Below are 16,541 nucleotides of genomic sequence, written 5' to 3'. Positions count from 1 at the left end.
ATAAAGAGAGGTGGATCGCTGATGCAGTGCACCAGTGGTTTTACATTTCATGGATTACTAACTTAACTCTTAGCAAATAAATATGACACGTCTTTCAGTAGGCTGCCGGAAGAACCTAGCATCAGAGAAGGAGCTTGTTAAACTTCTGAGACAATATTTTGTTTCTACTTTATATATTTACTTTTTTTCTGCTTTCCATTATCTGGTTTTTCCAAACAATGGATCCCCGGTTCACTCTAATAGTCATCCAGGGAAATTATCTTAGGGTTGTTTTGTTATGCAGGAATAATTGCCTGGTTCTCTGCCTGTGGGGTGGGAAGTGTTTACAACACCAACCACATGTGTATTGCGTTAAAGCCAGTGCAATCTAGAGAAGATTTTTTTTGTTTTTACATCTGCATTGCTAGAGCCTGCAAATCTTTGCTCAACAACCTGTCAAGTACTAAAACGTTACCCAATCATAGTATTGAATGGAGTTTTTGAAATGTTACCACTTTAAAGTTGTCATCATAGAGGTTGCTGCGTGTTGCTCAAAGATAGCAAAAACCTAATCCTTATCCTTTTACCTACAATCAACACTGACTGTTGAAGAACGTAAAATATGGCACAACAATCAATGCTTTCATATCATTCAGAAGCTCCAAATTTGCATTGCTAAATCAACCATAAGTCATCATTTTTGGTTAACAGAGAGCACACTGAACTTTGTGCTCCCAGTTGGTGTCTTTCTAATTTCTATTACATTTCGTTACCGGTGTTTGGGAAATCCTGAGATTTGTTCGAGTGCAATTTACATAGTTTTTGTTGCGGCACATCATTGACTTGAAATGCACTGCTGGTTGCAGCTGCGCTACTTAATGATACTTAAAAAAACAAAAAGAAATCTACAGAGGGTTGGTTTAACAATTCCAGATAACTTAAGATCATATCTCGTCAGAGGTATTGAAAAGAGCAGCCTTATCGCATAGTGAGGCTTATGAGTAGAAAGATTGACTCTGCTCATAAATTGTTGCATCAGGAATCATTTTTATGATTGATTCCTATTTTATTTAGCTTGTTGTCAGTGTTGAGTTGTGGAGAGGAGTTGTGTGTCTGCTTTAAGGTCAAAACCATGATCTAGTCCCACGCTCCCTCTTCATTTTACCACTCTTTGGCCTTCTGTACTTGGACTAGCCTCTCTTGGGATGGAATCCCAGACCAAGCTCCCTGGAGATGGCAATCTATTGGAGAGGGATTTTAAAATGCCTTGTTTGCCTCTTAAGATTTTTTGTGTCGTCACTCTTTTTGCATTTTATTGAAGTGTGAGCTGCCCTGTTTAAAAAATGCTAGTGTTTGTGTTCCTAGATACAAATCCAAAACATAAGATCGTATCGCAGCATAGCTGTGTTAACCAAAGTACAGAAATTGAAATAAAGTATTGCTGAATTGCCTTGTACAGGAGTATTGTAATATGTACCAAATCAGTCAGCTTTTGGTTAAGCAAAAAACAGAACATGATTGTTCAATAGCTGAGTTGTAAATCATTTTCATAAAATCCTAGGCCTTTTTCCTAAAAGTTCTCTCGAGAACACCGCTGCCTCTTTGAAGGCATCATGTACCGTAATTTTCGGACTATAAGTCGCGTTTTTTTTCTTCATAATTTGGGTGGGGGTGGAGGGCGATTTATACTCAGAAGCGACTTATATGTGATTTTTTTCCACAAATTTTCAAAATTCAAAAATCTGCGATGTGGTGAAACCGCGATAAACGAACCGCGATGTAGCAAGGGATTACTGTCATTTAAACTGCAAGTGACGTCACCGGCACCGCGCGGCGGTTGTTTACATAAAGGACAAAGGATTCGATCACGGGATGATGAAGATGACAAAGGGCCCCACGTTTGAAGGATTTAATGATTTGGAGTGACACAAGGTTTGAAAAACGTATTTATGTCATAGTTATTTGATATATTTTATTTTGTGTAGCAACTTGTATATGTTTTGATCGTTACAGTTCAGTAGTTGTTGGCTCATTGAACTCTTGTTTGTTAAATAAAGAGCCGTTTACCAAAACCACGCCTTTCCTGGTGCTTTGTTAATGCTACAATATAGTTATATACTAGATCTGTGCGCCGCGTGCGCGGCGTTGTTGACATAAAGGACGAGGAATTTGATCGATCGACTTAATGATTAGGAGTGACAAAGATGGTTTGATAATATTGTTATATGATAGTTATTTGAAATATACTTTATATATCGTTATATGGGTCTGTGAAATCATTAGAAATGCAACTTACGAGTCCGATGTCAGCGGCGCATACGCGGCATTGTTTACATTAAGGACGATCGATGGATTTAATTAATTGGAGTGACACAGATGGTTTGATAAACGTGTTATTTATGTAATACTTATTTGAACAACTCCGAATGTTACGTCAGGCCCGTTCTCAGCTCCTCGTTTGTGTATATGTCACGTTAGCATACCGTATCGTTTAGCCTGTTGTTGCTGGTTCATGTCTGTTTTTGGTGTTGGATTTTGACAAATAAATTTGCTCCAAAAGTGCGACTTATACTCCGGTGCAACTTATATCTGGGTTTTTTTTTCACTTTATTGTGCATTTTATGGCTGGTGCGACTTATACTCCGGAGCGACTTATTGTCCGAAAATTACGGTAATTGTTCTGCATGTCACTGTTTGTGCTTTCCATATATAAATTAGCATGCTTTTCAATGGAAGGTAAATAATTGCTCATCCAAATATGTGTGACATGATGATTTGAATATATGAATACATACGCCATGGTCCTTTTGAACTGGTGCATACGAGGATGCAACTAGTGTAGAAAGCGTACTTTTGAGTATACTGCAATCTATATTCTGTTTGGTAAATCCGAAGTCCGTTGGTTCTGGGGTCTGTTAAATTGAGATTCCACTGTGTATGGCTAAACTGAGATCCCAGGAATATATGTGTATCCTACCACAGTGTATAAGGAGCAAAGGGTTGCTGTGCAAGACTCTTTAAATCTGTGGTACTCCGCTTCCGTTAACTTCACTCCGGGGCCTTTCTGCTTCACGGCAGACACAGTTTAAGATGCACTTCACAAACACTTTCTCTCCAATCACAGGTCTCTGCTTAACTTAAAAATACATTTGTTTCTTTTGAAGGGATCAGCCCCCGTGGAGTGAGGAAAAGCGGCCTGGCTTTAGATTAATATCACAACTTAACAGGTGACCTCTCTGACCCTCTATCATCGCTTTGCTCTAGTCTCTGGTGTTTCTGTCTCTCGTCTCTGCTTCAACCCATGCTCACATAAAGTAACGACCAAAATTGTCAAATTGCCATGTCATTTGGCTAACGTGTCTTGCTTTTTGATTCTGTTGAAAGTGCTTCTTTATTTCTAACATCACAGTATTTTCTCTTTCTTCCAAAGCACTGAAAGCCAACCAAGTTTCATGTCTTTTTTAATAATTTATTCTTTTTTTTCCTCCCAATTGTCTCTCGATCTTCTATGCAATTTGGTACCCGAGATATTAATCACTTATTTTTCTTTTACTAACAGCTTTCGGAGTCGAGGCATTCTACAAGCTAGCATCCAGCATCATGATTTACGCTTTAATACTTTCATTCTCTTCCCAACCTTTGTTTTCAGAACAATTTTACAATTTCTACAAACCCTAGTTCATTCAACAGTCTGTTGGATTGATTCATATTTTGTAGGTTTGTTACACATGGACAAAAATCCATTGGAGAGGGGAGAAAAACAAACACAATGTTCGATGAAATACAGTTTTCGCTCATTTAGTGCGAGGGTTACGTTAAAAAAATCCCAGCAATAAGTAAAAATACCTTTAAGAGGCAACAATAACAGCAGTTATGTCCTTTCTTTTGGAAACTCAAGTCTTCTGTAATATTAAGGAAGAACTTAAAATGTCATTGCAAACTCAAACACAACACAACACAACACACAAACACAATACAGACGCTGTCATCAACGGTAAAAAGAAATAAATGGTTAATTTCACCCAGAGAATTTTTACTCAGAAAAAAAGTTAGATCTAATACAAGCAACCCTTAAATTGTGTCGATTAAATAATACAATTGTTTTTTTAGAGTGTGATGCCCCATGTACCTTTGAGAATCACTGGCATCATGCTTTACACAATTGTTTGTTGTGTTCTATTAGGTCACCATGAGCATACAGGTTAATGCGGAGGAAGCAAAATAACTCACAGAATTTATGGCCCGAGGAAGTCATCTGCCTCTGTCCAAGGTGCTAGAATACATTAAATATTTTCCTCCTTATCCTCCTACACAGAACCAACTCAGATTCTGCTCTTCATACAAGTGCGATGAACCCAAACCCACAAGACCCCTTCAGCGTAAACCAGCAGATGAGTCGAGGTCCCCCGCAGCGCAATGGTGAGAGTTGCACTCGCAGAGGCACTCGTAGCACTCAATGCGGGGCATCACACGTGTTTTGTAGTTGTGATTTAAAGGTCTTATTGATACTATATTTTTTACACCATTGAGTGCACCGTAGTATGAGATGCGATATCAGTGAACTGATTTATTTTAAAATATTTTAATGTTACATACTTGATTCTAATTGTGCTGTATGTTCATTTGATAGATTTAGCACTATTATGCTAAGTTCTGACTGGTCAAAAGCATCGGGTGGCGCCGTGTTTCCCACTTGCTTGAGTTCACCATGCAACCACACAGGGGTTGCTTCAAGCGGAGGAGGGGATCCTCCAATATATGAAAAATATGTTTGAACACTACTATGACTGGGTACTTTTGTCTTGGTCTGACTGGGTACTTTTGTCTTGGTTATTAACTTTTGAGAAATTTGGGAAACAATTAGCGTAACAAAATCTGAAAGGGAAATAAAATCAAAGTTGATTTTGGGACCACAGGACAGTAATCACAGTTGACTTTTTCTACTTTTCCCATTTTTTTTCTGCTTGTTTGCATGCGTTTCTTGTGGAGGCTGGCATCCAGCCAGTCTGAATGAGGCAGAAGTCGATGGGTCCGGAGACGGTAAGTAATGTGTTCCTTACGAACAATCTATGTAATAGGTAGTATGACTGGGCAGAGAATTGCTAATTCAAGTATGCCATGCTTTCTGCAGTTTTTTCGTTCCCCAACCTACCTAATGAGGAAGGTCTCATTGGTGTCAGTAAACCCCTCCCCAAGCAACTGTGGGAGGCCAAGAAGGTGAGATTGATGGTATCATTAATAAATTATAAAATCTACTTAACCCATGTATGAAAACCTCCATGAGACTTGGTTCGATCAGATAGAAATGTCCTGGTACAAAGTGATGACTGCAACATTTGTAAAACAGGAGTCTTGAGAGATATGCATACATACATACATGAGAATACAGCAAAACCGTATGGTTGATGTCACTGGTCAATAGTAAATTTTAATCAAAGATGGCTTTTTCATCCGTTAATGTATTTTTTACATTGCTTTTTTTTGTTTCCAAATTTCATTGTATTAAAAGCTTGCACAGTATACATTTCTTCCATGCATTGTCATTCACAGTAAATGTATTCCTACATTACATATTATATTATTGCTATAATATTGTTATGAAAACCTGATGGGCTAGAGAAAAGTTCAGGGCAAAATGAAAAATTACAGAAAAAAAAAATCATCTAAAAAATTCAGGTTAAATTCTTGTTTTAAAATTGAGTAGATTGTTGATCGGGAAGAAGTATAGTAAATTAATACATGGCCATGTATTTTTCTCATTGAAAACAATTATTTTTCAGGCCCAATCCCTCGCGTCAAGGCCTAAATCATGTGAAGTGCCTGGTATCAAGTAAGTGTTTTGCGTGTGTGTGGGTGTGTATTTTTTCATTCGGCAACATCTGCTTATTCATGTGTGACAGAAGCCTGCTAAAGATAGGCATTTGTTTTTCCGCTTTTCCTCGCGTGTGTGATCGGTACTTTCAAACCAAAAGTTAATTCCGTTATGCACAAGGTGGCAAAAAAAACAAAAACTTGTGGTTTTCCTAAAATTGCAGTTTTTGACCACGTGCCTGAGGAATGTAGGAAATATGTTGTGTGGCTATTTTAAGAATCTGATGAACCACACAATTAAGTTGGGAGTATGGGAAAGAGTAGTAGAGGCTGGACTCAGGACAGAAAGTAGTTATTTCTGTACTTGTGAGCAACAATATGGGTTAATGCCTTGGAAAAATACCGCAAATGCATCATTTGTCTTGAGGGTAATGACAGACAAGTACAGCGAAGGTGAGAAAAAGTTGCGTTGTGTATTTGTAGCTTTAGGGAAAGCCTATGACAGAGCACCTGCAGAGGAACTATGGTACTGCATCAGGAATTCGGGAGTAGCAGCAACCTGCATAGTGCATGGTGATGGCAGAAAACTATTCACAGTCAGTGGTCCTCATTCGCAAATGAAAGTGTAGAAATCTTTCAAAATGCGTACTGATACATTTTCTTCACACCACTGTGCGTACGTATGTAGATGAATCAGAATACAGTAATTCCTCATTTATCACAGATAATTGGTTCCAAGACCACCCGCGATAAGTGAAAATCCGCGAAGAAGTGTCTCCCTCTCATTTTTAACATACGTAGATTTTTTGTGTATCAACAAGTGTACATGAAACCATAGAAGTGCATATGTTAACATTAGAAAATTAAAGAATAGTTTCAAACATGTAAAAAAATTTAAATAGTATAAATAACATACAGGAAATAATATATAAATAACAAATATAAACATGATGTGTGTGTAACATACGTAGATGTAACTAAAGTATACAGACTGTAAATTAATTTTTAGAACTGTTTTATTATTATAACAACTTTACTTTTATAACAAAGTACAAGTGTACATTCTGTATATATGTTTTTAGAACTCTTTTATTATCGTACAGACTGTAAATGTTTGTAGAACTCTTATTATCACTTCTGCTAGCGTGCGGGCAACGTCCGTGCCCTAATTCCTCAATTTTGGATTTATTCTTACAATTTTTTTATTTTTTTTTTAAATCCGCGATTGTGTGAGCACACCCTGCCTTCTGCTAGCATGTGGGCAACTTTTGTGCCATAATTCCTCAATTTTTAATTACTTTTTATTTGTTTAAATCCGCGATGAACTGAGGCCGCGATAAATGAACAGCAAAGTAACGAGGGATGACTGTACTTTGTAAATGATAGCGCTGTAATATGCATAACCCGGAGTCATTTTTCCTTTTGTAAATGGCATGCTTGTCATCCAATGTGTAGAAGTTTAAAGTTGTATGAGATTTAAAAAAAAAAGAGTTTTTATGTAGCTTGCGGAACGCACAACCTGACAACATATAATAATCACTTTTAATTAAACAATGATACTGAGGATAATGCTCGTTGTTCTAAAAGTCACTGAATGGTTGTTTTTCTGTGTGCCCTGTAATTGACAGTCCACCCTGTCTGGCCTGTGTACGCAGGCACCTGGGAGATAGGTTCAACCATTACAATGCCCTGTATGAATAGGTTGAATAATTTAAATTATGTTTTTTTTTCCCCCTTGCAGTATTTTCCCATCTCCGGAGCAAAATCTTGGGCTATCCCACTACCAGGGTTCACTAAATACAGGAGGCTCCCTACCCGATCTCACCAACCTGCACTTCCCGTCCCCTCTCGTGACGCCATTGGATCCCGAGGACAATGGCGGATACCCCAATCTCAGCGGAGGTAGCAGCACTGGAAATTTGCCAGCTGCCATGATGCACCTTGGCATTAGCAATTCTCAGGGTGAGTTGAAGCTTACAGGTCCCACAAGATAATTTTTATTAAGCTAGTATTGTTGGAGAACTAGTCCGATTCCCATCACGTAGTTGTCGTAGAGGCCCCTAAAAATGTTAATTCAGTAAACGACCCAATCTTGCAGAGAACTGTGACAGTAGATGGGGGACTGCATCTACTGTAGTGTGCAGCACAGAAGAGACTTTGGTGTTTGAGTTCATGTGACATGTTTTCTTACACTCTGAATTGTGATTACATGATAAGTGAACTTAGCGAAGACCCTAATTTGTCGATCAATATTTGCCTACATATGCCCTGCAAGTCACAGGCAACGAGAACCCTGTCTCTTGGCCAAAGTAAGCTGCGATAGGCTTCAGCTCACCATCATTCCTAGAATGGATGCTTACTTAAGCCACTATTACATAAACTTGTAATTTTAGCTCTTTAGTTTTAAGGGATTGAAAATTGTTTTTTTAGACAATATGTAAGTAAAATGCGTTAAAATTGGGGACGCAACTATTGAATATTTTGGTATTTGGATATCCTACTGAAAATATCAAACCAAACCATCTCCAAATTACTGAGCCATTGCTTCTTTTTTTTTTTTTTCCCTTCTCTGTCGCCATTTTTTTTTTTTTCCTTCTCTGTCGCCATTGTTGCTCCACGTTTGTTGACGAATGCCGGAGTGTACTTACTGCCCCTTTTGTGCTCAAAAGAAAGAGGGTCATGCGTTGGCTAGTGCAGACTGCAAAGGGCTCCCAATTACAAGCACAGCAGAACAAGGATCACAGCGCAAATTTGAACTATATCACTATACTATTGTAAATAACCGTTAAAAAGATTGTCATGCACGCTCACTAGTGAGTTTCTTTCCTTCCAACCATTCTGCCAAACTGGATTGGGTCGCACTAAAACTTCAGCTTGCATTTTTTGAGCTTGAGATCTTTATCTCTCTCAGTCGACCATGTGTTACAGAAAGCTCAGTGAATGATCTCTCTGTCACAAACATTCTCACTTTGTACTTTGGCTGCCATGCCTCCCTCTGAGTTTCTGTAGTTTGTTTCTATGTGTGGCTGAGAACAGTTCAGCCTGGCTGAGCAGACAGAAGCGTTTGACCCATTGCGTTCCACAATGAGCTCTTTTCTTCTCACTCTGTTTGGCTGTTTTCTCATTTGGTCTGTCTTACTTTCCTCCCAGTCACACAATAAAGTTGCCCATTGACACAATATGGGCCGGTGTCCTTGCCATGGTGTTGGCAAGCATGTCAGAAATGTAAAACATAGTGTATCAAACTGTAGCATCCACATTTTCTCTTGAATTTCAAAGACCTTCTGTCACCTAGGTTTCATGCTAGGTTGAATTTGTGGCAATCCATTTTGTTCCAAATGGTACCCACTATTACTGGGTCATGCCACTTTTGGGGTTACCAACATTAATGAGTGGTGCATTGCGAACACCATTTGCAAGCAAGTTCGAAGCTGTTGATTCATATTGTTACAATGTGCTCTTGCTAAGATTCCTCTAGTATGTTGAATATAATGAGTGTAAGAGTGCCACATCATATTTACATACTTCCATTTAATTTAGACAACCTGTTGTACAAAGGCCAACCACGCTACAACACTTGAATGCGACATGACTCAGTGAAGCCATTTGAATCTGGCTAGTCAACAGTTTGATGTCTTACATGTGTTTGTTTTGCAGGCCTCTCCTCTTCTCTGAGTAATCCCACAATTCAAGCTTCCCTCAACAACTGCCAGCTGCAGTCTTCTCTCAGCAATCCTTCCATAAATTCTTCACTGCGTCTTTCTGGTAACTCCCCTCGGCGAAGACCAGCACCCATCAGCCCCCTCACTCTGTCTCCTGGGGCTGAGCAGCGTAGGGGTCTGTCGAAGCAGTTGTCTCCCACCATGTCCCCATCATTGTCTCCCATCACACAGGTACGGCATTTGAATAAATACTGTAGCAGAGTAACATCATATTTATTAGCGTGAAAATACTCAAATCCTAACAGCATCATTACATGGTGATTTAAGAGGGATGGTGTGTTGAATAGTTTGCCATCTAGTGGTGAGCTAATAGAATGCAACGACCTAAGAATGTGCATTTTGAAGCACGCACACTACGATCTAGCAGCGAGAACACACTCTGCAAGTCTACCACCAATTTATTTAGCAAAGGTGCAAGCAAAATGTCATTACAAATGACTTGGACTAGTCCCTCTAGTGACAAAGTGTATTGCCTTTCTTACACATGCTGTGCTGTGGTCCAGCAAATTTTTGTCCGATTTATTGTCTCCTCCTGATATCCATAGCAGAGCGACGACGGCAAATTGTAGGATGAGGCGCAACAATATTCAACATAATGAACGATTATTAGCCCTACGATTACACCTGCAGAAAAAAGAAATGCATGTTGATGAGATCGAATGCTAGAAATATATGTAGTATTGAAATTAATCTTGGGCCTTAGAAATGAACAATGAAAAATCAAAACATTCTACACACTATCAATCTAGTCATCCAGCCTTTGCATATGAAGTTCTACCATGGCAAGAAGCAATATAATCTTTTATTTAGGGTGTGAAATATTATAGGGGTCAGACTTCATCGACCATTAGAGGTGGCTTTTGATTTACAACGGAGTTCTGTTGCATTCCAACTCAACTCAAAGTGAAAATTACTTTATTTATCCGTTAGGAACTTAATTTGCAGACAGCGCTAGCACAAGCATGCTTGTTGATGTGATCTGAATTTGTGCACAAGTTGGAAAGTCATCAATGAGAAGTCTGTGCTAATGCTGCCGTCAGATCATAACGTTAACAAATAGTTACTTGTTTGGAACAAGACATTTCTGGCCATAAGTCCATCGAACAAAACGTTTCAGAACCTTTTCATCGGGCCCACTGTAAACCGATGAGCCTATATTTGAAGCCTTAGGGTGTATTCAGACCAGAAAGTCCTTTAGTCAGCTTGTTTGGTCCGGACCAAAACCGGTCTTAATTTTTTTCATTTGGTGCGGTTCCTATTCAGACTGTACATTTTGCAAGTGAAGAATACACATCCACGCTTGTGATGATCTTTGCTCCCGTTGGACAGCAATGACCAGGGCGGCACACAGAGCGCAGACCCGCAAATGGAGGAAAACATGCGAATCCTACGCGCTGTGTTCCTGCTCCGCATATTTGTGCTGTTGGTTCGGATCTACGCTGTCCGATTTAGACCTGAAGCGAACCGCACTAGAGTTTGTTCGGAAGCAAACCGAGACCACTTGAAAAAGTGGGTCTCGGTCCGTTTCTTTAATCCGCACCAGGATTCGTTTGCGCGTTTTCACACCTGCACAAAAGGTCCGGACCAGCATCACAGTCGAACCCTCGTCCGTTAAAAGTGGACCAAACAGTCAGGTCTGAATACACCCTTAATTAACTTATAGTCATTCACCAGTGACCCCTACTGGCTTCTTTTTTATTATGTAGGGAGTTGCTTTGGATACCAGCAACATGCCAAGGGAGCCACCCCCTCCCTATCCAATCTACCAGCAATCCCAGCATGCAGTGGACCATGCACGTCATTGCCAGCAGCAACACCAGCATCAACATCAGCCTGTTTCCCCTTTGCAAAACACTGCACTGGACTTCAACCCAAACCAAGTCAGTGTTGTCTCCGTGCGCTTATGACTATATTACACACTTGACTTTTCATTGTATTGTTAAAAATCAATCACTTTGTCTTAACAAAGTCACATTCCGTTCTTTCCAGCACAACAATTTTGCACCACTTTTTAGTGACTCATTCATGGAGCAACAGTTCTGCAGTCGCCAAAACAAATCCTTCCCATACCAGGTGGGTCTTTAACCATGGACACACTTGGGCTGTCAATAACTACCAGCATTGAGACAAAAAAAAAAAGTCTATAAAATTATCTGACATAGTAATCCCTTATTTATTGAAGAAGATCCGCAATGTAGAGAAAATATATATTATTACAATATCCACAAAATACTTTTATGAACCTTTATTGTATTTTTAACACTCTATTGTACTTTCAAACTCTTTTTTGTGTTTTTAAACATTTTAAAGTCAAACTGACTTTCAGAAACACATTTACTTATTCAAATAAATAAAAAAATAAAGAGAAAAATATGTAAATATATTGTTACAATATCCGCACAAGAACTTTATGAACCTTTATTTTAGTTTTAAACTCTTGTTTTTAAACACTTTTTTCGTAAGAAATTTAAAGTCAAACATTTTTATTTTTTGAAATAAATAAGAAAATAAGAGTAAATATATTGTTACAATAGCCACACAGGACTATTATCAACCTTTTATGAAGTGTAAACGTGTAGCGGCTCCGCTCTGCTTTTGCCGTACTGGCCAGTTGACGCACCCCCGCGGCCCTGCCCGTCTTTTTCAATGACACACTACCTATGCTCGCTGACCGGCTCGTCAGCTTGCCTCGTCGTCCTGCTCAGCCCTCCTTGTCTTCTTTTAAACCTTGTGTGAGCCCATTTTGTTGTCCTGTCTCGTTCGTGTCAAAAGGAAGTGCATGCAATGTTTTCATGACTATAGGACGCATGACTACTGAAATGCTTTGTTTTGTTTTCTTTTGCCTTCGCTTCCCGACCATCTGCTGACTAGTCGGACCAATTCAGTCTGTTGGAAAATGCGATGAGCTCCACGTCAGGTGGATCTTGCTTCGACCCCTCCCCGTCCCCTCTGTACTACTCTCAGGCGGCCATCGGAGGGCTCGGGGGCAGCCATGGCAACCTGCATGACCCCATGCATATGGCTTCAAACATGCTGTACTCCAACTGCAGCGGAGGACTGCCCAACATTATACTTACTGGTGAGTGTTCACCAATAGGCTTCTGCAACTGAAAGAAAAACACAAGATGACAAGAAGAGAGTTAATAATGTTATAGTTTTCAAATGGATGATGTCGAATAAGAAACAATTTCAAATGTTTTGATTTAAGATGTATTAACGCTTTAATTTAGAGGGCCAATGTAGCAGCAGCAGCAGCCTCATAAAATGGAAGGCAAAGCAATGCATTCACTGGCCTTTTCTCCCCACAGATGAATCCAACCACAATCTGTCAAAGGACATCAGCGGTGTGCTCTCGACAGTGCCAGAGTGTTTCGACTCGGAAGGAGGCTTCCCGCTGGAAGACGAGCTGCACATTGAGCCGCTCAGCCTGGACGGTCTGAGCATGCTCAGCGATCCCGACATGGTCCTGCCAGACCCATCTGTGGAGGATACGTTCCGCAGTGACAGACTCTGAATGGGACCGTTTAACACCCCCCCCCCCCCCCCCCCCCACACACACACACACACGCGCGCGCGCACGCACACAGTCAGATTTGCAGTATGAAGAGCAAAGTGCAAGAATCTGAATATGCATGTGTTCACAAGGGCATGCATTGACTGCCACTAAAAATATCATCAAATGTGAATGATGTGGACGCATTGCACACAGACACAAATACGCATGCTTTTGATGAAGATGGATGTCGAAGCCTGGTTTGAAGTTCTGCTTCACGCAAAAGCGTCGTCACACTTGCTTAAACTCAGAGTTGTCATGGGAGCCATCCCCCGGGCTACTTTGCCCGCTTCTTGAATCAAAAAGTCTTGAACCAAACCATTGAGGAGTCTGGGCCATCGCTCACCCTTCCCTTCACAGCCAACCTTCGTCGCCATGGCAGCATTGTTGCCAAGGTTACATACCATGGCAATCTCGTTACTGTGCTGAAGAGGAGCAAAGATGCCAACACACAATTGACTTTTCACACAGCTCCAGTGAGTGAGTGAGTGAGTGAGTGAGTGAGTGAGTGAGTGAGTGAGTGAGTGAGTGAGTGAGTGAGTGAGTGAGTGAGTGAGTGAGTGAGTGAGTGAGTGAGTGAGTGAGTGAGTGAGTGAGTGAGTGAGTGAATGTCCGATGAAAGGTGGAGCAGTGGCGTGAGATTGAAGTAAACATCGGCGTCCTTCCAGCTGAGGTATCAAACAGCTTCACCCCCTTGAACAATCATTTGAGGAAAAAGATTAGAAGCATCACAGATGTTTGGAGTAGAGAACTGATTATTTTGCCGCAGAGATGTACGAATGTACAAGTTGCAATTTTAGTATGATTAAATTTTACTACAAAACAAAAAGGGCAAACTGTTTACAATGACATTATTTTAAGTACGTACATGTGACTAAGAAATATAGATGTTTGGAATCATAACTAAGAGCTAAAATTGTCATGTGCTGCAAAAAGGCTACATGCCCTTAGCGGGGGACACAATATATGTATCCATTTTAAAAGATGAAAATAACATTTTTATTATGATTACAGCAGTGTATTGTATTTTGAGTTTTGTACCAACTTGTACTGGCGCTTGCACTGTGCTTAAATGTTGTGAGAAAGGGCATCCGCTGCGCTGCTGCGGATCACTTGTTTGCAGTACAGTAAACCCCCGTGTGTGGCTGACAGGAGGTAGCGAGCGAGCGAGCGCAGACGACTCACGTGGACATGAGACACCATGTAACATTGCACTTCACGTCTTTTGCACTGATTGGTCCACCGTCTCTTAGACCTACTCGAATGTTTGTTTTTTTTACATGACAACCCAAAGAAGTTGAAAGAAGCCATTGTGAAGTTGGCACTCGTGTGAATTCATTTAATGAGAATTTCCCGCACCAGTTTAATTGAGAAACTATGAATTTTTTATGATAAAAATAGAGTATACATATACGTAAATATATCATATTTAGGAACTTGGAGATAATTGATTTTTATAACCAGCTGATATAGAGAATTTTGGGCATTGAGTGCCTCTGCTGTCTGTTTCACTGAAAGTCAGGGACTGCAATTCAGAGAGCTATATTTTTAGTATTCGAAAGGATAAAGATCCAGCATTGTTCTGGCTTTGCTCTTTAAGCTATGCAATTGTTTTCTGGGTATCTTTTTCCCCACCTGTTGAGCAGGTACATCATGTACACTATGCAGTGTGTGTGTGTGTGTGTGTGTGAGATATATATATATATATATATATATATATATATATATATATATATATATATATATATATATATATATATATATATAGAGGAATATATATATGGACAGAACATATTGTGAAGTCACAATATTACATGTGTCCAGTGTCCACAGTGTTTATTGTCCAATCTGCTCTTGCAGGGTGTCACCAGCTAGAGAACTGGAGTGTCTGCAGTGCCATTAGGAATGGCACGAAATTTAGAACACCTCTTAATGGCACTGTCGGTGTTTTACTTTTCAGCCAAAAGGGTGATGCATGGGTACAAAAGAGCCTCACCTTATGATATGTTGTCAAAAATGAAGGGGGTCTCTGGGTTTGTGTATTGGAGTTAATATTTACTTTGAGCTTATATACATTTGTACTGGCTATATGTTGTAAACAGTGGGATCACTGTGAGTGATGGAGCCACTTTTATGTTTCTTTTTGTCAAAATGTAAATTGTCCATAGTGTGTGTGTGTGTCTGTCCCCATTTCCAGCTTTCTTTCACTTGCTGTCTCTCAATGCCTACCTTCTGCTGCCTTACAGTACATGTGTGTATTTGTACTTTTTATATTCAAGCTAGCCACTGCTTCCCCTCCAGCCTTAGTTGTTTGTATCGGCTGCCTGTGGTTCTTTTTGTCACTTAGTATCACTTTTTTGGAGCGTGTCTTACTTTTAACTACATATTCTGTACAGTTCTGTTATTTAAAAAATGTCCACTAGTGTTAGGACTTATTTTGTAAATTGATCTGCATCTTTATTTTCCTCACATAAACTGTCTTGATTTTTAATATATGTTTTGTGCTTACCCTTTTTGTTTAATATAAACAATAAAAGTCATAACTGTGTACCTGAGAATGACACTTGGTAATGTTCCCTTTTTAACCTTTAGAGGGCAGTAAAGGTGCAGATGTTAGTATCCAGGTAAACATTTTAACCATTCATCTTTGTAGGTTCCTGCCTTCCTTCCAATCAGTTCTCATTCGTGCCAAATGTGTTTGAAGGTGTTGAGGTCAACGCATTGAAGCAAGCCTTTATGGACTTTCCTTTTTCAACTAGGGCACAGTCGTGTTGGAACAGAAAAGGGCCTTCCCCAGGTGCTTTTTTTTTCAAATGAGAAATCTTGTCATTGTTCTTAAAGCTCCAGCTCGATAAATGAAGATTCTTTGGATTGATAGGGTTGATATGGTAGTTTAATTGATCTGGGGCTTTTGATAGTTGACAAATGGTGATAATGACACGTCTTATTGTATTTCCCATTGTGCTGTCAATTATAATTCTGATGGGACTCACGAAACAAAATTGGCATCATTTAATCCAATCTCATAGCTCCAAAAAGTTCATCAAGAGTTCTTGAAAACCATTCACTTCAATTAAATCAAATCTAATTCATACAATAATACAGAAACTTTGAAAACCCCTATGCTTTTGATATCAACTGTCCAAGATAATAGTTCATGAAAATTAATGAAATAAATACAACAAAAATAATCATTTGGAAATGAAATAAAATCTCCAGTTGGATGTATTTGGTTTATTGACAAACAGGGAAAAAAACAAGGAAAAGGAAAAATTCCCCACATGCTTTGAAGGTGGTATTTTGAAACAAAGTGGTCCTGTTGTTATGTGCTTGTCTTTATTTTGGCAACAGGACAGATACTTCTTGCTTTCATCTGGTGCTAGCCTGGGCAGTGCACATGGATGTGATATTATGACATGTTTTGGATGGGATGCTGGCCTAGCTGTAGGAGGATGATAGCGTTTGCAGGCGTGCTC

The 16,541-nt window shown here is 39.6% G+C and overlaps 1 protein-coding gene across 5 annotated transcripts in view; it reads left to right on the top strand.

The window, feature by feature from the left end:
- crtc3 (CREB regulated transcription coactivator 3) overlaps positions 1 to 15,623 on the top strand; it is a 34,277-nt gene extending 18,654 nt beyond the window's left edge. For 2 of the 5 annotated variants that reach the window (XM_085907947.1, XM_085907946.1), the window contains 11 exons: positions 3,144 to 3,206; positions 4,295 to 4,398; positions 4,969 to 5,019; positions 5,111 to 5,196; positions 5,760 to 5,809; positions 7,532 to 7,752; positions 9,448 to 9,683; positions 11,219 to 11,392; positions 11,502 to 11,585; positions 12,384 to 12,591; positions 12,821 to 15,623. In XM_085907947.1, the coding sequence (XP_085764073.1) occupies positions 3,144 to 3,206; positions 4,295 to 4,398; positions 4,969 to 5,019; positions 5,111 to 5,196; positions 5,760 to 5,809; positions 7,532 to 7,752; positions 9,448 to 9,683; positions 11,219 to 11,392; positions 11,502 to 11,585; positions 12,384 to 12,591; positions 12,821 to 13,026 (1,483 nt within the window). In that variant the 3' untranslated portion in view covers positions 13,027 to 15,623. The remainder of the gene's footprint in view (positions 1 to 3,143; positions 3,207 to 4,294; positions 4,399 to 4,968; positions 5,020 to 5,110; positions 5,197 to 5,759; positions 5,810 to 7,531; positions 7,753 to 9,447; positions 9,684 to 11,218; positions 11,393 to 11,501; positions 11,586 to 12,383; positions 12,592 to 12,820) is intronic. The other 3 variants (XM_085907948.1, XM_085907951.1, XM_085907950.1) reach the window with 3 other exon arrangements.
- Positions 15,624 to 16,541: the final 918 nt, after the last annotated feature.

Source organism: Syngnathus leptorhynchus, chromosome 3 (genome assembly GCF_054491065.1).
Source record: "Syngnathus leptorhynchus isolate UIUO chromosome 3, UIUO_Slep, whole genome shotgun sequence".
In the NCBI taxonomy this organism is placed as follows: Eukaryota; Metazoa; Chordata; class Actinopteri; order Syngnathiformes; family Syngnathidae; genus Syngnathus; species Syngnathus leptorhynchus.
This window is presented reverse-complemented; position numbering and strand designations above follow the sequence as displayed.